This window comes from Halichoerus grypus, chromosome 4, assembly GCF_964656455.1.
Source record: "Halichoerus grypus chromosome 4, mHalGry1.hap1.1, whole genome shotgun sequence".
Lineage (NCBI taxonomy): Eukaryota > Metazoa > Chordata > Mammalia > Carnivora > Phocidae > Halichoerus > Halichoerus grypus.
The window spans coordinates 98,736,547-98,763,424 of NC_135715.1; the positions used below are offsets into that span (position 1 = coordinate 98,736,547).

The 26,878-nt window shown below is 36.7% G+C and overlaps 1 protein-coding gene across 1 annotated transcript in view; it reads right to left on the minus strand.

The window, feature by feature from the left end:
* Positions 1–23,482, minus strand: part of ACTR3 (actin related protein 3) — a 59,722-nt gene extending 36,240 nt beyond the window's left edge. The window contains exon 1 of the mRNA XM_036121071.2: positions 23,209–23,482. Coding sequence (XP_035976964.1) covers positions 23,209–23,252 — 44 coding nt within the window. The 5' untranslated portion in view covers positions 23,253–23,482. The remainder of the gene's footprint in view (positions 1–23,208) is intronic.
* Between the last annotated feature and the right edge of the window lie 3,396 nt (positions 23,483–26,878).

Below are 26,878 nucleotides of genomic sequence, written 5' to 3' on the forward strand. Positions count from 1 at the left end.
CCAAGCAGTTCAAGTCATTATATGCAATGCCCTAACAGAACAGAATACCTTACTTCCAATTCTATGACCCCTACAAAGAATAATCACCCTAAAAATCATTGCCTAATTCAAAAATCTTCAAATGAAGCTGTACTGCCCACAAAATTAAGTACAAACTTATTCCCATTTCTCTAAAATGATTAATTCCTTGTAATTCCTAAAGTCCCTTTCAGATAAAAAAAAAAAAAATTACATGATTCTGATTCCTTCAGCTGAATATTACAGTACTTCACAATAAGCCACAATTAAAGTTTTTAAGTGTCTCCCATCATTTGCTTCCATGAACTCAGCTCAAAATACACTGCACTTGTTACTCATTTTCCCCTACATAACTTGCAATTTCCCATCACATGTTATCTGTGTTTACATTGCACCCTCTCAAAATGCTCCCACCACAACTTAGGACTCCTCCATGAATTCCTTCCTGATCATTTTAACTATTAGTCATTCAATAAACTCTATTTCAACAACCACTCACTATACAAACCTATATTGTTATTTTCATGTGCATAAATACCATCTCCCAAATACGGCAGTAAGATATTTGAAGTAGAAACCATATTACAGAAGAAATTCCCTTAAGAAAACCTCATGTATCAAGTTCACCAAATTAATCAACATTCCATCCCTGGTCAAAATCAAATTCCCTAGGCTGAGCATATTCAGCAATAAATTACTTTCAGAAAAACACCAAAAGAAGAATCTAATGAACATAATACAAAACAGTCAATACAAAGTCAAAATAAATGTGCTCTTTCCAAAAAGACAAAAATAGCTACCTATAGCATATCAACTATATGGAAACATTTAATCATTTTCACTACATTCATAACACCATAGACAAATAACTTCATGACACTGGATTTAGCAATGATTTCTTGAATGTGATGCTAAAAGCACAGGCAATAACAAAAAAATAAATTAGACACCATCATAATCTGCACCACAGGACACCATCAGCAGAGCGCAAAGGCACCCATGGAATGTAAGAAAGCATCTGCAAATCATATACACACAGTTCCCAACTTAGAATGATTCACCTCAAAATTTTTTGACTTTACAATGGTGCAAAAGTGATATGCACTCAGGAGAAACTGTACTTTGAATTTTTAATTTTCATCTTCTCTTGGGCTAGCAATATGCAGTATGATACATCTGGTGATGCTGGGCAACAGCAGTGAGCCTCAGCTCCCAGTCAGCCACGTGATCATAATAAACAACCAATACACTTACAATCACTCTGTACCCATACAACCATTCTGTTTTTTACTAGCAGTACAAGCAGTCAATAAATTACATATTACCTTATTATAAAACAGACTTTCTGTTAGATGCTTTTGTTCAAATGTAGACTAATGTAAGGTTTTGAACATATTTAAAGTAGGCTAGGCTAAGCTATGATGTTTGCTAGATTAGATGTATTAAATACATTTTTGACATAGGATACTTCCAACTTACAATGGGTTTATCCAGATCAGAACTCATTTTTAAGTGAAGATCTTTATCTGACAGAGTTAATATCCAGAATACATAAAGTACTCCTACAACTCAACCACAAAATAAACAAATACAATTAAAAAATGAGCAAAGCACTTGAATAGATATTTCTCCAAAAAAGAGATATACAAAAAGCCAATACACACGAAAAGATGCTCAACATCATTAATAACTAAGGAAATACAAATCAAAACCAAATTAAATGCCAGTTCATACCCATTAGATTGGCTATTAAGGAAAGGAAAGGACAGGAAAGGAAAGGAAAGGGAGGAAAAAGAAAAGAAAAGGACAAATGTTGGTTAGACTGTGGAGACACTGGAACCCTTGCACATTCCTGGTAGTAAGGTAAATGGTACAGTTGCTGTGGAAAACAATATGACAATTCTTCACAGAATTACCATGGGATCCAACAATGCCATTTCTGGGTATATACCCAAAAGAAAAAGCAGGGGGCTTGAAGACCAATGTTCACAGCAATATTATGCATATAAGCCAAAAGGAGGAAGCAACTTAAGTGTCCATTGTCAGGTGAAAGGATAAACAAAATGTGGTAAATACACACAGTAGAATACTAGCCTTAATAAAGGAAGGAAATTCTGACACATGCTACAATATGGATGAACCTTGAGAACATCATGCTAAGTGAAATAAGCCAATCACAAAAGGTCAAATATTGTATAATTCCACTTATATAAGGTACCTAGAGTAGTCAAATTTTTAGACAGTAAGTAGGACACACCAGTCAGTTTGGAAGTTCCACTTTGAGAAGATGAAAAAGTTCTTAAGATGGAGGTGAGAGTTGCACAACAATGTGAATATATTCAATGCCACTAAACTATACACTTAACAATGTTCTGATGTTGTGTTATTTTACCACAATTTTTTTAAAAAACCTATACTTTGTAGCTGCCTGGAAAAAAATTAAATTGGGTACATACTATACCATACATGCTGAAGTAATATAAATCTAAATGCATCAAAGATTAAAAGGGAAGAAAAATTAAACCATAAGTTTTAAAATATAGGATAATTTCTTTGTAACCCTGGAGTAGAAGAGGCTTTCTAACTATAATTTAAAATCCAGACACTAAAAAAGATTGATATTTCAACTATGCAAAAATTAAAAACTTCTTCACAAAACATACCAAAAGTAGCCAAAAGAAAAATAACCAACAGAGAAAAATTGTACACAAAGACAAAGAATTAATCTCCTTAATATATATAGGATACCCAGAAGATGATGATAAGGGAGAGAAAGAAATAAAGAGAAAAGGAGGGAAGGAAGAAGGAAAGGTAAAAGACAGTATCCATTTGAAGAAAAAGAAGTAGAAATGGCTATAAATGAAAAGGGACTCAACTCCTTGGGGTTAAAAAAATGCAGATTAAAAGTACACTGAGGTAACATTCATACATTCATAGTTGGAATACAAAATGATACGGTTATTTTGGAAAACACTTGAACATTCACTTACCCTATGACCCAGCAATTCTACTTCTAGTACATACCCCCCCAAAATAAAAACACATGTCCACACAAAAATGTGTACACATTTGTTCAAAACAGCATTATTCATAATGGCCCAAACGTGTAAGCAAAACATGTTCATCAACAAGAAAATAGATAAACAAGGGTGATTTCTTCATATAAACCAAAATTACTCCACACATGAAGAATTTAAAAATGTAACCCATTCTCCAAGGAAAAGTATTCAACAGAAGACAAAATGACCCAAATGTTGGAATTATCAGATAAGGACTGGAAAGAAGCTATAACTATGACAATGAAATAAAGAAAAGTATACTTGTAATGACTAATAACATAGTAAACATCACCAGAAACTCTAAAACTATATAAAGAACAAATGGAATTCTAGAACTGAACAATGCAATACCAGATAGACAAAATCACCAGATGAGCTGAACAACAGAACATAGGTAACAGAGGAAATAATCAGTGAACCTGAAGGCAGATCAGCAGAAATTTCTAATCTGAAAAAGGGGGGGGGGGGGTGGTTAAAAGAAGAAACATGAAGAAAAAAGAATAGAGCCGCAGAAACTTGGGAGACAATATGAAAAAGGTGATATACTGGAGTCCCAGACAGAGAAGACACAGGGCAGGTAACACTTTTTGAAGGAATAAATGACAGAAAACTTTACCAATTTAGTGAAAGACAGCAATTTATAGATCTAAAAGGCTGAAAAAAAAACCAGAGTAGTATAAATACAAAGAAACCATACTTAGGCACATCATAGTCAAACTAAAAATCAAAGATAAAGAAAAAATACTGAAAGCAGCCGGAGGAAAAAGGTCCGTTAACAGGAAACAAAAATTCAAATTACTACCACCTTATGAGAAACTAACTACGAAGCCCCGAAGACAATGGAAAAACATTTTTAAAGTCTGAAGAGGGTAGGACAACAGTGAACCCAAAAATCTATATGAACCAATATATCCTTCAAAAATGGAAGTGAAATAAAGACATTTTCAAACAAAAGAAACTCACTGCCATCAAACCTGGACTAAAGTTCTTCACGCTGAGGGAAAATGATACCAGTGGGACAGTGAGGCATTAATAAAGAACATCAGAAACAGTAAACACATAAATGTAAAAAGACTTTTTTTACATTTAGTTTTTTGAACATACTTATAACTAAAGCAAAAATCATATTATCTTGTGGGGTTATACTGTATGTAGAAGTAATATCTATGACAACTACAACATAAAAGGACAGTGGGAAGCACTGGCATGGGAAGCAGCAGGCAGGGGAGTTAACAGACTTCCTGAGATGCAAGGTCTCTACTCTTTGCATGAAGTTTTAAATTAACTATAAAGAAACCATGAGTAGCAACTTTTCTTAAAGATGTGTATTATAGTCCCTAAAGCAATCACTAAAAAATGCCAAGAGGTATGGTTAAAAAGCCAAAGGTAAATTAAAATGGAATTCCAAAAAATATTCAAATAATTCAAAAGAAGGAAGGAAAGAGGAAAGAACAACAAACAGGGACAACAATTTTTTAAAAATAAACAAAACAGTACACCTAAGTCCAACCATAGCCATTATTACATTAAAAGAGACAAAACTCTCCAATTCAAAGGAAGCATTGATTTAAAAATAATAATAAACCAAGCCCCAACTATATGTTGTCTGCATGATATGCACTTTAAATATAAAGATGGAGAATGAAAAATGATGGATGGATAGCAAAAAGCAAGCCTAAGAATGCTGGAGTGGCTATATTAATATCAAAACTACTCTGTAAGAAAAAGAGTAAATACCAGAGATAGAGTAACTTTATAATAATATAAAGGATAAATTCATCAAGACATAACAGTCTTAAATGTGTATGTGCCTATTAATGTAAGTTTCAACATACTTCAAATGTATCATAATTAAATGCTGAGATAATTCAACTCTTACAGTATCTCAGTTAATGGATAAAATGATAAATACACACACCGAAAATCAGTAAAAGCATAGAGGATCAACGTTAATAACCATTTTGATCTAACTGATACTTACAGAATATACTCAAGAAATGCAGAATATGAATTCTTACTAAGTACACATGGTACCTTCATTTGGACCATGGATGGGCAAATTATGGCCCAAAAATAAAATAAAACAAAAAGCCTCTGTTTTGGTATCACCAGTGAATTTAAAATGGCTTTTACTTTTTTTTTTTTTTTTTTTTGCGTTTTTGAGAGAAGAAAGAGAAGTGAAGACAAAAGGGAGGAGAGGAAAGCAGCAGCAGAGACCATGCCTGGCCCACTAGCATAAAACAAAGACCATATGTGGCCCACAAAGCCTAGAATACTTACTATTTGGTCTTTTACAGAGAAGTCTGCCAATCTCTGACCTAGACCATATGCTAAGCCATAAAACAAATCTCAATAAATGTAAAAGACTAAAATCATAAATACAATGTTCTCTGACTAAAAAGGAATTAAGTTAGAAACCAACAATAAAAAGATACCTAAATAAACCCCAAACATTTGAAAATTAAACACTTCTAACTATAATCCATGACTCAAAGAAAAAACCACAAGGGAAATTATTTCAAGCTGATTAACAGTGAAAATAAAAATTTTAACATCAAAATGTGTGGGATGCAGTTAAAATAGTGCTTAAAAGGAAAATTCCAAGTTTCAGTGCTTATGTTGGAAAAAACTGAAAGGTCTAAAATCAGTGACCTAAGATTCCACCTTAAAAAGTTAGAAAAAGGAAAGCAAAGTAAACCGAAAATAAATAGAAATAAACAATAAACAGGATGGCAGAAATCAAGTTAATAGGAAATAGAGAAAATTAACAAGAAAAAGATGGTACCATGAAAAGATAGGCTGATCAAGAAAAAATAATATGGAAATTGCCAACAAAAGGAGTGGGAAGCTGGTTAACACTACAGATCATATAGACATGAAAATGGTAAGAAAAAATATTATAAACAACCATGCCATCATAATAAACTCAAGATGTAATGAACAAATTCCTTCAAAGATACAATTTACCAAAATCAACACAAGATGAAACAAAAAATCTATTTGAATAAGCCCATAGTTATTAAATTATCAGTGACCTTCCCAAAGAGGAAACTGCAGGCCCAGGTTTCACTGGTAAATTCTATCACTCATTTAAGGAAGAAATAATCATTTTACGTAAGCTCTTTCAGGAAAGAAGAAAAAACTCATCCCAAACCCTTTCATGAGGATAGCATAATTCTAATACCAAAATCAGAGACAGACATTTCAAATAAAGAAAATGGGAGGCCAATATCCATCATGAATACAGATGCAAAAATCCTTAACAAAACGAATACAATATGCAAAAAGGGTATATATATACCATAACTAAGTGAGCCTTAGCCTAAGAATCCAAGCTTGGTTTAACAGTTGAAAAATCAAGCCCCTGCTTTTTTAGAACATCTCAATTAATTTCACTAGTTTGAAGACCACTCCTCAACATGTTATGGTCTGATGCCTACTTACCTCCCCAGACTCCTCTAAATACCCACTTGACTTTCATATCCCTCAACCCCTGCAAAACACACTGTAATATCTAAAGTAGATGGAATTACTCTTATAAATCTTGGTAATTATAGTTACAAACAGAACACATAAATCCTAGCACTTACATAAAATAAATGCTCATCCTTCTTTCCATTATTGTTTTTGTTTTATTTCACCCCAATCCTTCATTTCCTCGCAGGCCCTTTTCAAATCTTCCATTTTCATCATTCCTTTTGGATACATTCAATTTTCACAGTATGATTCCTAAGCAAAATTAGTAGAGTCTTAATGCCTTCCAACTTGCCATTCTTTAATAAATGGTGTGTACTTATGTGTGTTCATGTGTGTGTACTTTTATTATTGCTTAAAGTACACTTTGTTACCTTGCACTTGTTACCTTGCACTATCTTAAGAATACTTCAAACCTAGTCCTTTTTAATGTCAATTCTAAACAGGGAAATTACACTTCGTAAATACCCTGAAATCTCAAAGATACTTTCATGTGGTATCTCTTTTTGATGTCAATTGTAAACAGAAATTTACATTTACATGCAGAGTAAAAATACAATTACACATCAAGAACAATTCTATTATAGAATGCTAGAATATGCATACATTTTTTCCTTCTGGAACTCTACAAAAGAAGCCGTAAATTGTGATTGTCTCCAGGCAGCAGGATGGAGAGAAGGGAGAATTTTGTTTTCTAAATATACACTATTCTGTCTTAAATGATCTAACCATACACATACATTACTTTTTTTAAGTAAAAGAACTTTTAAACTGATAACATTTGCCCATTATTAAAATTTTAATAATACTGAAAAAATATTAATGTTAAGTTTCCAACCATGCCTATATCCCCTAGCCACCCAGTTGCCATTCCAAGAGTAAATCACTTACATATCCCAGAAGTAATTCATGCATGAACTTGCATATGTATTACTTTGATTTAAAACCCGTCACTGGGTTATCTGGGCAGTCAAATTATGAATCTACTTTACTTCTCTACACTTTCCTGTATTTAAAAAGAAAGTGTCATTTTCTAAATGGTTTTTAAAATGAGACCATAAAATGAAAAAGGCGAAGCTAGCACAATATAGTATTTTGGAAAACTGAACCAAAATTTTCCTTTGTGACCCAAGGCAGCAAGTTAAATTTACAAAAACTCTCCCTGAACTATACAACAATGAAAAAAATCTCCGATGCTGATTTGGGCCAGCAAGGAGGGAAAAGGAATTGGAAATGGCTTAGAGCAAGAAACAGAGTAGAGAATTCAAAAAGCACTTTTGAAGTTATCAAAGGCTCAGTGACTAGAAGAACAGTAGTGGAAATGTAATGAAGTTACAATGTAACGAAGTTACAAAATAGGGATGACCTGCACTGGGAGTAATGAATGGCAAAAAACAAACGAGTTTTATGTAAGAAATGGTTGGTCTATCATGGTCCTAACTGCCTCTGGGGTAGGGGAAAGTAGATTTGGGAATGGTAATAGTCATCAGTAATGCACTCTCACTCTTAAAAAGAAATGAAACAAATATAATAAAATGCTAGCAGGCAATAATTCTGATAAACAGGAGTATCTGTCCTATTATTCACTGTACTTTTCTAAAAGAAAAGAATCCATTTAAGAAAAATATTTTCAAGTAGTAAAACCAGTTATGCTTGTTAAAAAATATTAGCATGGATATTATTTTTAATTGTTAGATATTATTTTTAATTCTGCAAATTCAAATTTTACTTATTAAAAGCATATGGTTGACAAAGAGTACTTTAACTTAATAAATAGTTCATATTTCTTTTTGCTTAGAAAATCATCTCACAGCAAAAAGCTATTTGAAGATTCCAATATGTTACTGATACTGAACCACTAAACGGAAACAAAATCTTAAAAAAAAAAAATACAGTTCAAAATGAACTAGAAAAAAAAGCTACAATAAAAAATCATTCCAGAAAAGAACAAACATGTATTGAGGTTACCACACTAAATCCAGTTAATAATCTACAGCCTATGTAAGGCAGAAAGAGCACTAGAATTTTAACTTTCCATGTTTCCACAATCTTAAACCATATAACAAAATGAATATAAGACCCTCAAACTTTAGGATAGAAAGAACATTAATGATATAGTGCAACCCATTTTCCAAAATTTCTGAGTATTAACCACTAATTTAAAGTTGAAAGAATTCTATCTCAATATGACCAGCTTCCACCTTTACTGTATCATAAAAATAAAGTATATACTAAGGATAAATATCAAATTTTAAAAGAAAATGGAGGTCTACAAATGAAACCCACTGCTTAACTTCTGTAATACCTCAATTCTCAGCTTAGCTATAGTCTTCTTTGTACTACTAGGTGTTAGAAACTTTTAGGACAAGAATGCAGTGGCTAATTCACAGGGAATATTGGCTATAAAGATAATTAGCAATTATTTGAAAAGCATTTCCAATGCCCTCCAATGTTCTTCTCATTACATTAAAGTCAATGTTTAACGTGACACACAAAAAAACTGATAAAACTGTTGAGTGGAAGAAAGTGGACTCCTTTGTGTTTAACAGAAATGGAATTCTCCCAGTCCTTTTAGATCTAAAACTTAAAATCTAACTCCTTTTCACTAGTGGGGAAGAAAAAATATGGACCTTAGAATCAAAAAGTCATGAGTGAAATGTCTGTTCCACCATTTACTATCCTATGATCATAGACTTTATTCCTAATTCATAAGGAATAAAACTGAATTCACAAGACTGCCATGAGGATTAAAAAAGGTAACAGTAGATGGCACTAAGTATTCAGTAAATTCTCCCATCCCAGATCATTTTCCTTTATCCATGAGCCTCCTTTTATTTCTCTACCCATCCCTATAATTATTCTAAGACTCAGCAATGTTTTCCCAACCTCTTTGCTAGTACACCAGTCCAACTATCCACCACTTAAAGATGTAGATTTCCACTTACATGAAATGACCACGACAGGCAAATCCATAAAGACAGGAAATAAATTAGTAACTCCCAAGGGTTGAAGGAAAGGAGAATGGAGAGTTTGACTGTTAATGCGTATGAGGTACTTTCTGGGGTGATGAAAATATTCTAAAGTTGACTGTGGAGATGGTTACACAAACTTGTGAATAACTCAATTATACACTTTAAAAAAGTAAATTTTACGTACGTGAGTCATATCTCAACAGAGCTATTAAAAATAGAATACAAGACTCAGACTGATACTGCGTTAAGTTTAACTTTTATCAATCTTCTGCTTAATGATCTACACAATCTACTGCCAACCAAATCAATTCTAAACCATTGTTTCCCATTTAAAATCCTTCCGAATAAGTTAAGATATAAATAAAATTAACTACCTGCTGTCCCACAGCTCCAAACAGGGTCAACTCCAAGTAGGGCAATCTCCTAACTGATCCCTCCCTCAAATATTTTGAAACTCCTGACTGACTTGCCTTTATCAATAAAATATTTACTGAGCATTATTAAATACTATGCACGAGGCCATAACTTGGAGAGAGTGAACAAAAAAGGCATCCTACCATCATAAAGCTTCCAATTTAGCTTCCAATAACAAAGCTTTCCTTCCCTTCCATCTATCATAACCTACTTAGTCTTTTCCAAGAATTTGAGCAAGTTCAGCTCCTTCATAAACCATCCTCCCAAAAACTACAGCCTTTATTAATCTCCCCAATTAACTACTAATATACCATCTTTAGTTATTTCACATACCTTAGTTTCATCTCTGGAACTAAACTGTAAGCCTAAAGAATAAAATCATACCATGGCTTTCTGTATGTACCATAGTATTCAGCATAGAACTGAGAATTCCAGTGGTGAAATAAGTAGTTGATTACTTGCAATACCTTTTTTTTTCCCCACATATATCAATAGTTCATTCCTTTTTATTGCTGAGTATTATTCCATGGTGTACGTACCAGTTTGTTAAACAAGTTAAAGGACATCTAGATTGTTTCTAGTTTGTTGTTGTTGTTGTTGTTTTTAAGCCTTCTAATGACTTTATTTGGGGTTTTGTTGTTGTTTTGTTTTTTTTTAATTAACATATAATGTATTATTTGGTTCAGGGGTACAGGTGTGTGATTCATCAGTCTTACACAACACCCAGCACTCACCATAACACATACTCTCCCCATGTCTGTCACCCAGCCACCCCGTCCCCACCTCCTCCCCTCCAGGAACCCTCAGTTTGTTTCCTAAGATTAAGAGTTCTTATGGTTTGTCTCCCTCTCTGGTTTCATCTTGTTTCATTTTTTCCTCTCTTCCCCTATGATCCTCAGCCTTGTTTCTTAAATTCCGCCTATCAATGTGGTATATATATACACAAAATGAAATATTACCCAGCCATCAAAAAAAATGAAATCTTGCTATTTGCAATGACATGGATGGAACTAGAGGGTATTATGCTAAGCGAAATAAGTCAATCAGAGAAAGACAATTATCATATGATCTGATTTGCAATACCTTTTTATAGCAATTTTAACTATAGCTGCTGTTGTTACTGTATGTCAATTATTTTGCTATGTGCTTTATAGTATCCCTAATCGCTATCAAAACCATGCAAAATGGATCTGTTTCCATATTGGGGAAACTGCACCTCACAGAAGAAGAAACCACTGCAAAGAAATACTAAAGCTAGGGGCGCCTGGGTGGCTCAGCCGTTAAGCATCTGCCTTCGGCTCAGGTCATGGTCCCAGGGTCCTGGGATTGAGCCCCACATTGGGCTCCCTGCTCCATGGGAAGCCTGCTTCTCCCTCTCCCACTCCCCTGCTTGTGTTCCTGCTCTCGCTATCTCTCTGTCAAATAAATAAATAAATAATCTTAAAAAAAAAAAAAAAATACTAAAGCTAGAAATGAACTCAAATACCTATCAGCTCCCAAAGTCAACGTCTTTTGTACGGTCTCCTTTAAATATGAGTGGTTACTTAAAAAATAAAACCAGAGTAAGAACTAACAGTATAGTTTGTCATGCTAACTATGGGATCTTCCCCACTTACTCTTTCTGTGTCAGTTTCATCTTTAAAAGAGAGTAACTACCTACCTTATAGGATTAGGTAGCAAATGAATTAATACATATAAAGCAATTAGAACAGTGCCTGGCACACAGTATGTACTATATAACTGTTAGTTATTATTTTTATCACCATAAATCACCATAATGAAGTCACCAAATATACTTCCTATTCTCATAAACTTGGTTTATGATAGATTATGGCTTCATACTACCTACAATATAAATACCAAAGCAGTGCAGAATTCAAGGACTTTCAGACCTCCATAATCCAGCTCCAACATATCTTTTTAATTCAACTCAAGAAGCACTTACTGAGCACCTATCATACCTTAGACACTTTCACTACTTTCCTGTACCATATCAAGTATTTCACTACTTCTCTGTACCATATTAAACATTACTATTTCCTTGTACCATACCAAACCTAATATACCCAAATTCAACCTATACTTTTCCACCTCACTTTGTTTCCTACCACTGTTCTCTTACCTTGTACACTAGTCTTATTTCTGCCTATCAGTACTTTATTCATCCTTAAAGGCCTACTTCAGTTATTATCTCTACCAGGAAGCCTTTTTACATCTTCCCTGGAAAAAGTAAATTTTCCTTCACCTATGATTCCAAAAAAGTTTCATTTATACCTGGCAGAGTATTTACCACATTGTTATTATTATGTACATGTAAGCTTCCTAAAAGCAGGCATCATTTCCTAATCATCCTTATATTCCCTACAACACAAGTACTGCAAAAGTATGCATTTGCACAGATGCTCACTAGCGTTACTGAAAAACAATTCTTCCAACTATCAACAAAATAGATGCAAAAGCTATTTCTTACTTCCTAGTTTTTTTTGTTGTATATAAATAAATATATACGGCCCATTATCTCTGAAGAAGAAAAAAATAGTGCAGTTCAAATTCTCTTAATTATAATTCAGGTTTACTATTCTAAAAAAAAAAGGCTTAAATAAATGGCCTATCGTATCACTGCATTTATCAAGTTGGTCCTACTTTCCAAAATATCCCATAATCCCAAAATTACTAGACTGTTACACCTCTGTTCTAATGAAAAATCCCATATTATTCACACCATCATTAATTATTCCTTTAAAAAACTGTTCTTGATTTCACACATTTAGAATGAACACTGTGTGAAACTCACACGGTTTTTGCACTTTTGGAAAAGAATGTGTTAATTCAAACTGCTAATTATTAAAAAGGATCATGCAGTTATCAAAATGAAATGAGGAATTTAAGGCAACATAAAGAAAAATGGACAACAAACTTCCCCTCCTCATCTTTCTCCCAATAGTAGACACTTACTTTTTCTGCCAGCATTAAATCCCTACTCCTATTCTGATGAATCCACCAAAGATTAAGGCTTTGCAGGTCACAAAACCTCACATCCCTTTATAGAATGACGGACCCAATACTGATATATTCTACTCCTGCCACCTACTACACATCACATGATCGATATCTAACCAATCTGAGCTCAGGTCAGAACTTTGAATCTTGACCGAATAACTACAAGATGAAGAGATGTTTTATAATTTATATTGCTAGTATCTAGTTGCCAGCATCCTGCAGAATTCCCGCAACATGACTTTGATAGCAGACTCTCGCTGCCTGGTCTCTCCTTTTCTGAGCCTGGTTCTCCAGCCTTCCCATCAATTTTGTGATCTACACCATACCCTTTCACAATAATTACTTTTTTGGCTTACATTAACTAGTTATTTTGTTGTTTGCATCCAAGATTTCTCACTGATATAACCACGTTACACTTCTCTCATTTCTACTTCTCAGAATCTTCCTATCAATTTAAATCCTGTTTCACTACTAAAAAAAAAAAAAAAAAAGTTTTGTTTTACTTTTAAAATAACTTTCCTGACAACAAGGCAACTTGAAACAAGTAAAGCAGGCCCCTTCCAAATGCATTTTGGAAGCAATAAAATGCTCAACTAGTCCATTATCTGAATAACAGGTTAATCAAGAAAAGAAAAAAAGCCCAAAAAGGCCTCTTTCCTTCGCTCTATTACCTCTACCATTTTGATTAATATGAAGCAAAATTTTAAAATACATACTTTCAAACAGGAAACATAAGCTTCTACTAAAACTGTGTACTTTTTAGATAAAATGCATCAAAATTCATCCTAAACTCCAGAAGATAACAATCTCTTTAATTCTATTTTAGGGAAAAAAAAGTTACTTTCTCGTAACCCATGTGTTTCTCTTAAACTATATATTCACTATTTTCAGATTCAAATACCAAATATTAAGTACTCTGAGTCTAATAAAAAGTTTCTTTTTTATAATCCTATATTCTTAAGTTCGACTATTTGTTTTTTTAATGCAGGCATTAATGAGAGAAATAACTTTTGTATGGCATCAATTATTCAAACTGCAGCTTCAGAAATATGTATACCTTTATTCTGAAGTTATATGTAATTAAACATGACTTCCTTAATTAAGCTGTCTTGAATTAACCAGCAATTGTCAGCTTTATCATGTTTCATATAATGCCTGTCCCTGCAGTTAATAAATAATCCTATGTCGATTAACTTGCTTGTGTTTTGGGTTAATCAAATCAATGAATTAGTCACTAAGACTTCCCTATATATCTCATATTTGTACTAAAAATTAACAGTTCTAAAAATATATTTTTTTAAAAAACGTATGTTTAAATTTTAATACTCTTCAAAGACTAGGTTAACAATTTAACCACCGATACTGACTATACCCCAACTGAAGGCAGTATTAACAGTGGGCTCTGGAACCAGACTGCCTAGTATTAACAGTGGGCTCTGGAACCAGACTGCCTGAGGGCTCGATGCTAGATCTACTACTTAACTGTAGCTACATTTACTTGAGCAAGTTACTTAAGTTCTCTATACCTCAGTTTCCTCACCTTTAAGATAGTTATTATATCACAGTACCTACACTTCATAGGGTTTCTGAAAAGGTTATAAATAATTATCTCAAAAACATAACTCCTAAAGGGCTCTCTGAAAGGCTGATTTGTACACATCCCATGTAACATTTTAAATAACTGAAATCCAAAAACTAAATTAAGTACTTCTAAAATTTAAATGCCTGAAACAATAAAAAAGCGTATTTCCTTTAAAAAGGCATTCATTTTATGAAAATAGTTTCTGAATTTGTGTTAAAATGTTATGATGGGGGGCACCTGGGTGGCTCAGATAGTTAAGCGTCTGCCTTTGGCTCAGGTCATGATCCCAGGGTCCTAGGATCAAGCCCCAAGTCAGGCTCTCTGCTCAGCGGGAAGCCTGCTTCTCCCTCTCCCACTCCCCCTGCTTGTGTTCCCTCTCTCGCTGTCTCTCTGTCAAATAAATAAAATCTTTAAAAAAAAATATGGTATAATGGGAAACAAAATTAGTTTTGCATCTGTGCCATCTAGTATGCATTTGTATTTGTATTACAACAAAAACACTTAAAGATTTCTGAAGCATGTATTGAACCAGGCCTCAACCAAACTACTTTAACTATAAAAAACATATATTGTTATTTCAACTGGCAAAAAGAAACTCCAACGACTGTAACTCATATATGTGAGCTCCTAAGAAAATTTAAGAGAATTCAACAATGCTATCAATTGATAAGTAGGAGCAATCCTGAAAAACATTTCTCAACTCTGGACCTCTGTCTCATTTATAAATAAAGAGGGTTAAATTATTTCTCAGTCTTTTTCATCTCCATAATTCTATGTAAGTCATTAGGCACTTCCCTTAATTCACTAAAGTAAGTTTCACAAATACACATTAAATGCTATTTTTGTGGTCTTGAAATAACTGAAGTTAAAAACGCTTAAAGAAAAACGCATATTTAATTATACTAAGCTCTAAGACTTTAAGCAAGCAAACAATAGTTTTATCATGGACCAATACTAAAGACACAGTTTGTAATTTTACACAGTTCCAAAACCAACCGTGAACTGTAAGGCATTCTGCACCCTAATTCCCCATCTTAAGACTTTAAATCTCCTTGTAGCAACCTCTCATTCACACTAAGTACTGTAACTGAAAAAGTCTTAAAGACAAGGGCACCTGGGTGGCTCAGCCGTTAAGCGTCTGCCTTCAGCTCAGGTCATGATCCCAGGGTCCTGGGATCAAGCCCCACATTGGGCTCCCTGCTCCATGGGAAGCTGGCTTCTCCCTCTCTCACTCCCCCTACTTGTGTTCCCTCTCTCACTGTGTCTCTGTCAAATAAATAAATAAAATCTTAAAAAAAAAAAAGTCTTAAAGACACCCTTCCCAAGGGAATTGCATTTCCACAATGGGCAAGAAGACTTAAAGGAGAGAATATTTAAAGATGTAATGTTCAGCATCAGAACAGATGAAAAAAATATTTTTGTGAAGTATGTGTTAGGGGTAGAGAGGAGTTAGAAAGGAAAATATATTAGACCACACAAATTCAAGGCTGTTCCTTTCCTGGTTATAAGGAGTATGTAAGAATGACTTGAGTTTAAGTCAACAGTTATGAAAGGTTTTGAAAAAAATCTTGAAAGAAAATAAAATTACACGAATGGTCCTCTGGAAAAATTAAGATATTATTTGGTTTTTTTTGTTCTGGTATTAATCAATTATGGAGGTATCTTTTATATATTTATTGTACGATATAAAGGTCCATATAAATATATAAAACCACCAGCACACAAAGTAGTATTAGTCACTATCCTATTTTGGAGAACCAAATTTAAACATTAATCCAATAGCATCACCTTATCTTGTGCTGTTACTTAATAATACATGAATTTATAAGTGCTTGATAAACTATAAAGCGTGTTAATGTAGTGTTATTATTACTTAACTGCTTTGGTCTTGCCTCTTTATGCCAGTGGCTATTATAGATCAGTAATGTCATTAAAGAGCCTCCAAGTTCCAATAGAATTACACACAAGCATTCAAATGCCTTTATTATAGGGGAATTTGGTTTCAGAAAACATACTGCTTGAAGCTACATTTTAACCACTCCACACTCCTGCCCCTACTCCGATCATTCAGCTGTTTCCACCTGTTTGGTGGGGAAGCACACTGGACAAGGAGGAAAACTTTGGAGGGAAATTTAGCCCTATGCTGAGCTAAAATCTCCTCCTATGGATTCTGCCTCTTAAAAAGTGGGATGAAACAGAAGACTGGCTGTCAGCATACCTGATCACTCATCACTTCCAAGCCATGCGTGCTCCCTCATTCTTCTCACTGTGATGCTCAAGAAGCCAGATTACATATCCAAGATTTTTAAAAGGAACAGTAAAATATCCAATCTTTTTGTTTTTCTTTATCATTTTATTAGCTTCAATTTATAAATTGTAATGATGATTGCCACATCTCCACCTTCATTCTTGAAGTTCCTGTATTTTCAACTTCCTCTAGAATATTTCCAATTATGATCATCATCCAAATTCAGTAACCAATTCAAGTAACAATTTTACTCAGCTTCTTAAAACCAACTCCCTTAATTGTCCCACTCAAACTCAAAATTCTGAAATCTTCATTGATGACTACAATCTACCAAAATCAACTGCCAAGCCCTAGCAATACCTCCATCTCTCAAATCAGCAAAACATTCTGACTGTGCACTGTGTTAAGCCAAGCAGTGCAGAAGAAAAATAAATAAACATAAGACACCGTGTTCCGTTCCTTAAAAAATGTCAATTCAATAAAAGAGAACTAACCGATAACTGTAATAATTATGATGTATCAAGTTTTTACTATGTGTCAAGCAGTGTGACTAACCATTTTCATGCATTATCTCAAAAAACAAAAAACAAACCAAAAAACCCCACCCACAAGGTAGATACAATGATCTCCAAATTACACACGGAAAAATGTGACCTGCAGAGTTTAAAGTGTACAAAGTCATACAACTAGAAAAGCTTGAACTCAAAAACAGCTATGACTACAAAGCCCTTGCTAACCATAATACAAAACAACTGCAGAAGTACAAACAAAAAAGAAGCAACCTTTCCCAAATTTATCTCTTCTGCTCTATTCCCACTGCCAATATCCTATTTCAGAATTTCTGCAAAGCTGGTGCTGAGAGGGCTGCTTAAAAATCATCTAGGAAGATCATCTAAATTTATATTCCTAGGCCCAACCCTTGAGATTCTGAGTCACTGGGCATAGGGTGTTTCCCAGGCAGTTTTTTTTTTAAACCATATCGCTAATTCCTGTTCCGTCATTCATTTGCTCGCTCATTCAACAAAGATGTGAGTTCATATTATGTGTCAAGTTCCATAACTTCATCCCAAATACCTCCTCTACATCCGATCCAACTGCATTCCATTCTGCAAATATTTTAAAAGCCCTATTTACAACATTTAACTCCTCTTGTAAAGGATTTTTATTTCCTATCAAGTAAAAATATTTTGAATCAAAGTTCTGCTGTAAGTGCTCAATAAATGTTAGTTCCCCTTCACATCACATAATCTAGATGTGCATTATTACATGGTCCTCAATTCGAATGGAAGGGGGTGGTGCAATGTATGCTAACAGGGCTAAACACAAGAAGCAGCTACTCTCCTCTTTCTGCTGTATATGCTTTCCCTTCTCCTGTATATATCCAAATCCTTAAAAGGAGAGCGCATACCCTACCTTCCCTGCAACTTCCTTGACTCTTCCTGACCACAATAATCTTTCTTACAACCTACAGAGCAGCTATTACTATAACAAAAGTAAATATCTTAACATTTGATAAAGTTCAGTCTTTTATCATCCTAATTTTTTAAAATAATTTTTAGCTCTTATTAAGATTCTTGAGAGCAGACTGTATTATACATTTTCATTATAATTCCAAGAGTGTCTGACCGGCCGCCAAGTATATAGTTAGCCTTGATTTGGCAATACCACTTTTTCTATGTGTGCAAGTAATTCTTAAATTACTAACACTGCTTTCTGCCTTTAAAACATCATAAATGAATTCTCTCAAAAAAATATCTAAATGATTTGTCAGAGGCTCATCCTCTATGTAAGGAGACTATTATATAGAGTAGGGGCTGTACCACATTTATTTGTTGTAATACCTTGGGCATATAGTTTAACTTCTTCTAAACCCTAAATTTTTCTTTAAAACAGAAATAATTCTCAGGTTGATGTGAAAAGTAAATGAGATAATAAAGCATTTAGCACTGGGTCTGACATGTAATTCTTAATAAATATCAGCTGTTAGTATTTCCTGATTAAACAAAATGTAGAGAGTAAACTTCTTCCAGAATTTCAATTTAAGCAAAGTGACAAGGAAATAAGCTAGGAATTCACATATCCACATATACATACACACACATATATGTATATATACACATATGTACATATATATACGTATATATACGTATGTATGTATCTCAAATCTGAAAGATTTCCACAAGAATGGTTTCTCTATTTCATTAAATCAAATGCATAAGGCTAGGATTTATAACAATATTTTAAACAAGAAGAGAATTAACCTTACTAACAAAAACAAAGAAACGTGCATAGTTCTGATAAGGGGCTCAGGAATGGCCACAGTGTAATAGAACACAGGGCTTCAAAACAGAAAAGCTCAAGTCCAAATAGCAACTCTTACCACCTGCTAACTACATGCCACTAAAAAGGTAATTTAAATTTCTCTAATCCTGTTTGCTCACTTGTAAAATGGGGTAAAAATGACAGTCACAAAACTAAATAAGATAAATAAAAATCCTGACCAGCAGTCCTCCACTAGTGGAGCTTCCCATTCTGTGCTCAACTGTGTTTTACAATTAGGCTGTAAAGTTCATTAGATTACATATATATACACAACCCAAAGTCAATATTTCAACACAAAATGTGCATGGAGGGAAAGAGACTGGTGGGAAAGGAAAGCAGAAAGACTTTAGGTAAGTCTAAGTAAGAAAGTGACTTTAATTCCCATCACCCAGATATGCCATCCCCCGACCCATCTCCCTTTCTGCAACCCTCACTGGGTGTTATATTAAACTAATGAATAACTGAACATAATATCAAAAACTAATGATGTACTGTACCTTGGCTTATTGAATTTAAACTTAAAAAAAAAAGATGCTAAAAAAAGTGACTTCTCAACAGGAAGGAGCCTGTTACACTTACTTCAAAGGGCATGCAAAACATGACCCCTAAAGGAATAAGAATTTCAGTGTTTTTTGGTAACAAGATACTATAAATGTTTCTGCCCTTGGAGATGGCTGGAGAAATAGTGTTATTATTAAATATTATGTTCAGAATCCACATAGGAAACATGAACTTCCCATTTATGTTTTCCCCCACCCACTCAGCCCTTCCCCATTGGTTCTCAAAGAAGATCATCCTATCTATACTAATTGCTAGAAATGTGACCACAGTATGAATTATATAAGCTCCCCATCCACTGACTCCAACAAAATATTTATGCTTACATTTTAAAATTATGCTAGGAAGCTTAAGTTGATTACGGAAATTCCTGAATTCATTCTAAATCTGAATATATCTAGATACCAATATATAGCTCTACAATAAGGCCGTATTAACCTCTGCTATCATAATGGAAATAATTTACCAAAGCAGTATTGATCAGGTAAAAAAGAAAGACATAAAGGGGAAAAGGAAATTTAACAATGTAAAGTTCTGTAATCAAGCTATAGCATAAAATGTATATAAGGAGTTCCTTTATTTGGCCTGAACGCTGAAGAAATGAGTGAAAACATGCAAAAAATAATTTAGGATCCTCTTAAAATTTGCAAGTGTAACAATGTTATAAAATAGCTTTTGAAAAAAAAGTTTCCCTCACCACTGGTAGCAGATTTGAGTTCCTTAATTTAGTTCTAAAGCAACCAGTTCTATCAATGAAAATCTCTACCCAAATTTTTTTTCTACAGTACTATTCTAATGCAAATCAAAAAAGTGTGTAGATATGATATCACTCAGTATTAAAGAAATAGTTCTTTCTAAATTCTTTTCCAAAGGAGTTATTTTCTTTTATGCCCTGAGCTTAGGTGATTCTTTATCTTATGTTGAGATAAAGGATCTTTGCTGGAGGATCTCTAACTTTAAATCTGGGGATTAAGCCGCATGTTTCCTAACTCCTACAGCTTTTCTTATCAGAGAACATCAAGTTTCCTAGATGGCCGCTTTTTTCAGTCATCTTTTTCCTAACTTATATAATGGAATGAGCAACCAGGTTCAGGTTATAGCTTTTCACTTATATTAAGTGGGTAATTGTAATTATAGACCAAATAGATGAATGCATTCTCTAAAGCACAAAGAAACACACAAATTATAGGCGCACAATTTGCATCTGGGGATCACAGTACTCTGCAACATAAAACTCCCTATGAAGGCCTTCCTTAAATACGCTTATTGCAGGCCCAATCTCAATGAGCTATCTTCTTCTATGTGCTAATAAAGCTGCAGGTGTGACTTTCCAGGAGTTGCATTAATAGGCAACACAAAAGACGAAAAAACTTTTGAAGACCAAAATAAATGGAGCTCTGACAGATGTTAAAAAAGATGAGAGGCAATGGGGAATCCTAATCAGTTCCATTTAAATCATGAGTGTCCAGATAACTACCTCACCTTTGTGAGGTAAAACTAATGCAATAAAGTAAAATGTAATAATGTAGTAATAACTGAAAATATTAAAACAAAAATAATCCTAAGTATAGATTGAACCCCCTCCTGCACCTCCTGGTTACTCAGCATGTGTTTCAAATTCAGGGTGGCCCTATCAGAAGGAGGTCACTTAAGGACAGTTAACCTCAATGAAATACCTAGTATACTAACTCAAAAATAACCAGAACTGATTTCAAAAGAGGAAAAATAGAATGAGGAAAAAGTAACATCCTACTTGTTACCCTGTTACTTATTAGGATTACAATTATCTACACTAATTTTATTAACAACCCAATAGTTTCTAAAACATAAAATATTAATTATGTAGCAGTATTTTTCACTTTAACAAAATGCACTTGAAAATTCCTTCTCACTGGGGCCAAATCTAATTTTAAAACTGACCCTAAGCATGAAACTACTCACCAATGAGACTGAGAGAGAGGGAAAAAAATACTGGCTCAAGGAAATTAGCATAAAAAAATAATAACTTTAATAAGCTGTCCATCAAAACAATACATTTAGAAGTTCTAAGGCTAACGTAGGCTGGTGTTTCCCAAAGGAAAATGTTAATAAATCAGTTGTTTCCACATGCATGGCTGGGATTTTAGAAACTGTCACACTGACAGAAGTTCTGAGCATGAAGATTAGAGCTGTTTTACAGAGAGCAAATGGAATTAGGAGCATACACAATCCTTTAGGCAACAAAAGTTTGCTGAATAATAAAAGGAGGGAAAATAGGCTGATACTCTACCTCTCATAACCCACGCCCCCCCCATTGGATTATGTTGGGAATTAGAAATGTAAAAATATATACCCACAGGACACACACACACACACACACCACACACACACTCCTAACACTGTAACATAAAGAAGTCATTCCACATTAAAATATAGACAGTATTTTCTATGAAAAGACAAAGTGTGTCAAACTCTAAAATGCCTATTTATACACTTTAACGCCAGTCTACATGTTAAAAGGCTACCCTACAGATCTGGTAACTCCTTGAGAAGCAACCACGTCCCTTTATAGTTCTGTACCTTCCTTCTCAATCTGAGATACCTTCACAGAATGAACACACACAAATTATTCTCCTGGGTGCTTCCCTTCCTCCTTCCCCGCGAAACACTAATACATATATTTTTAAGTTCACATAAACTGATAACTAGCACCAGTAATTCAATCTATTTGAAATATGCTTAATTTTTCAAGTTCTAATAAGATGTGTTCAGGTTGGAAACGAAAAACTACCTTATAAGGGTATAAAAGGCTGAAAGCAGGAAGCGGCTTTGACAAAACTAAGGAAGTTGCAGCGCGCTTGCTCACTGGGGGACTTTTTTGAGGCAAGAGAAGTAACACATGACATCTTTCTCTCTCAAATTAAAATGTGACTTGGTTCACCGGTAAAAGCGCAGTAGGAGATGGAAAAGACCCGGAGTCGGAAAGGAAGAAGAGGTGGGTGGTCAAATAAAAGCCCCGACTAGGTTCCCATTTTCAGAGTCCGATTCTTCCCTTTTCCCACCCACACCCTGGGCAGAGTGTTGTCACAGCAATCTTGCAAAACCTACAAGGAGCGCTTCTCTTTTCTCGCTCCTCTGCCAGGCTGTCCCCGCGCTCGATCCACTCGGTCCCCAAATCCACGGGCAGGAAGGGACGTGGAGGAAAAGGAGAGCCGGGTGCGCCGGGTCGGCGACCACCCCGACCGCACCGTGGGCCCCGGTGGGGCGACCGGCCCCACGTCTCCTTGGGCGGCGCTGCCCACCGCGATGGGGGAAGGGCCGGGAGGGGTTGCGCGGAGCAAGCCGCTCCCAGGGGGTTTCTCGGCCCCGCGCCCCCGCCCCGGTCCCAACGGGTGAAGCGAGGCAACAAGGGAGGCCCTGGCTCCGGGCCCCACCCCTGGCAACACAGAGCGGCTAAGACTGACACGGCCGGCGGCAGCACCTTGCCGCAACACACATCTCCCGACCTCCACCCTCCCCCGCCATTTTCCCACCTCCGCCTCAGTTTCCCCACCCCACCCCCCCGCCCGTCAGTCCCCTTACCCCGTGCCACAGTCCACCACACAGGCCGGCAGCCGTCCCGCCATCTTCCTCCTCGCCTGCTACTGCCGCTGCCGCCGTCTGCTCCGTGCTGATTGGGGCCAGGGATTAGCGGCGGGAGATCGGAGCTATCTGACCATCCACAGCCGGGTCGCCCTCTCCGTCCGGGGGGGGAGCCGGGAAGCCGAAGCAGTAGCGAGAAAGCAGCAGGCTCGGTCAGCGGCTACCACTTCCGCAACCCAGGCGGGCAGGCAGTCCCCGCCCTGCCCCGCCGCGGCCTCCTCCCCCTCTCTCTCCCCTCCTCCTCCCTCCTGCCCCCACCCTACAACTTCTTCCCCCCACGCCGCCTTGCCCCGGGAAGCCAAGATGGCCGCCGGTGCCGCCGCCCCGGCCAGGCCAGGCCCAGGCCGCGAGCGCTCCCCCTTCCGGCTCCGAGCGGGAGGGGCGAGAGAGCATGCGCAATGACGTGCTGCCGGCGGCCGCCGCTCGCGTCCCGACGTTAAGGAAGTCCACTTCGGGTTTTCCCAGAGGGTAGGGGCGGGGAAATCGGCTCGAGCCTCCGGTTCTCCGGAAGCTGGTAGGGCTTTTTCGTTTCAATTACTTCTGTGCTAGGTTGAGAGAGGAATGGAACTGCCTCCCGCAGCCGTGAATATCTTCTCCAGTGCCCCGGGGAAAACTGGCCTAATAGAAAACGTTCTCAGCGGCACACAACACTCTTGTAACTTGGAGAGTCTGCTTTTCTGAGTGGAAAAGAGCGATATCAGACCGAGGGTGAGCAGTCGGGAGGGATGGGTGAACAAAGGCTTGCACCGTAGCTCTTCTGCCTTCGTGCGGAGTTTTTAGTCATTTACACCTGTGCATTGTTACAACATTGCACATAACAAGTGTTAAAACATTGTCTAGATTGTAGGCCCCCCAGGGGCAGGCCTGTACCCACGAGGAAAACAAACCTCCTGGGGGTACGTTCTACATAATGTACTCTACACAAATAGGCCGTTATTCAAGGCTTTTGGATGATGACAGAGATTCCATCTGCGGTAGTTTAAGATTCTACTGTTTTACCAGCAGGATTATACCAAGAATTAAGGACAAAAAAAATTAATTAGGAAAAAAAGGCTAAAAACTGGAGAGCCTAGAACAATGGTTTTCAAACTTAAATGTGCATCAGAATTACCTGGAAGGCTTGTTAAAACAGATTGCTGGGCCACATCCCCAGTGTTTTCTGTTTAGGTGGTCCGGAGAAGGGCCTGGTAATTTGCATTTACAACAACTTCTCAGGTGATGGTGTGGGACCCCACCTGGGGAATCTAGAAGTTTAACAGCTTTCCCCCAGGCTAATCTTCTGATAAATCATCAATTTGCTTATATGGCTGAAGTAAAAAATATTTTCCCTAAGAAAGGATGTCTTATTCACAACAGAAGATAACAGTAAGTTGTTAGACTGGGCTGCGGTATGGAAAGTGGGTTTTTCATTCGACATAAGTATTGCTCACCTACTCAGTTATGGCAGGGACCGTACTGCCCCAGAATAGTCACTGGGCACAAAACAGATTAGGTCCTTGCTCTTAAGAGTTCTCAGTTTAGTGGGAAAACATAAATTGTGTTAAAAGCAGTTGCAGAGAGCAGGGGGCTATGAGAAATGGGGAATAAGGGTGGGAGAATGGGAGAGAAGTGGAATATAGGTAAGGCTTCTCTGACAAAGTGACATTTTAAAGGTGAGGTGGGAGATAGAGGAAAGGGGGAGGAGGAAGGGGAGCCCTCCAGAACAGGGAACAGCAAGAGTCAAGGACCTGAGGTGGGAAAGAGCTTGGCTTCTTTCACAAATTCAAAGAAGACCCAAATGGTCAAAGTGATGTGAGCCGGGGAAGATGCAATAGGAGATGGAGCCGGGGAGATAAGTAAGAATCAAACTGCAAGGATCTGTATACTTCTCCACGAATCTTAAAGTTTAGCCTAAAAGCAGCCTGGAAGCCATCAAAGAGATTTAAGCAAGGAAATGTGACTACTTTGTAGGGAATGGACCCCACAAAGTAAAGAGTAAAGTGAATGGTCTTATAATACATCGTGTGCTATAAATCAGGGATAGAATTATGTGAGCAGTAACATCCAGATGGGATCAAATATGTGCAGAACAGACAACTTAGGGGAATCATCATTACCAACTAGAGCCCAGCACATCCACAGCTACTCACAGAAAATAGATAAAAATCCTCCAGGGAGGCTTTTCTCAGTGACTGTCTAACAAGAAGTCATGCAAAAGTGGTTCTCTGTTCAGATGCATAGTTGTTTTTTTCCCTACATTTTAGAAGATACTAAATGGGGATTCTTTGCTGCCTTTTACAACATCAGATATTTATGGTCATTTGGGAGAAAAGATGCCTGAAGATCAGCTGTGACAGAAAAGGGACATGTGGGTTGGTTGGGGTAAATAGTTGTTTCCAGCATTACCGGTAGTAAGTCAGGAGTGAAAGGATCTTACCAAAGGGGTCCCAAGAACAGAGGTTAGGAACTTGAACAGGTCGCTCAGGGAAACTCACACTGGTGGATCCTCAAGATGGCTGCTCACACACAGGCCTTGTGTGGGTTGTCACAGAAGTAGTTACATCAACGGTCAAGAACTGGGATGCTCCCAGGGTCCAAGCAAGTGCCATTATGACTGAAGGGAACCCTGAGGAATTTTGGCAATATGGAGAGTCCACTCCCCAGCAAAGGCAGTAGAAAACTCTTGCTATGCAGAGATGTAGACCCAGTGTTGCCTGAGCTTCCCTTTGTTCCAGAAAAATTGAAAATCTGTATTTTTATCTGTTGGTAACTAATTCTCTGCAGGCTATATCTGACCTGCGGGCTACCAGTTTTCAACTTTTGATTTGGGAAGCTGTTTAACATTTACATGTATATTGCATTCCAATATGCAGCTCAGGTCAGTGCTAGATACTATATCTCATTGGCATGAGGAAACCTTCTAGGATAGTCTCTTTCATGTAGTCAAGTCTGCCCTTTGTAAAGAATGTGACTGTTAGAAACCTTTGGAAGCTTCTAACACTCAGAAAAATGACTTGTGCTTATTCCTCATAATTTGTCTACCCAAACACTTTGCTTTCTTAAGACCCCTCCTACTTCCTACTTGCTAGTGCCAAAATTGGTGAACCTCTGTAGTGCTGCTGTGGTTCAGCCTTCCTCAGTAGCATGCAGCCTTCAGATGCACATCTAGCCGGAGCATGTCTCACCACCCTGTTTGCATATGTACCCTTCCTCCAAATACAGAGAAGCAGAGGATGTCGGAGCTAGAAGAGCTCACAAAGATGATCTTGTTAGACATGAAAAGGAAAGCAGTGGTGGATGGGTGGGGTTTGCTTGACTGCCCCATATCCATTCTTCCCTAATAGCACCCCGATTTCCTTTTAGTTCAGATCAACCAGGTGCTTGTCACTTTCTAAGCCTGGTCCCCAACATTTCAAACATTTGTGAGTCTTGTAATATTCTCCCAAAAAAGCCCCTTTTGCTTAAGTTGGTAGTAATCAGCTTTCATTACTTACATCAAATTTAAGAATACTAAGTGATACAGAAGCCCAGAGAATGCAAGTGACTTTCCAGTATCTTAGAGAAACTAGGGAACAGGACCCAGACCAAAGCCCAGCTCTTTTCAGGGCTCTTTAGTTGTAATGCCACAGCA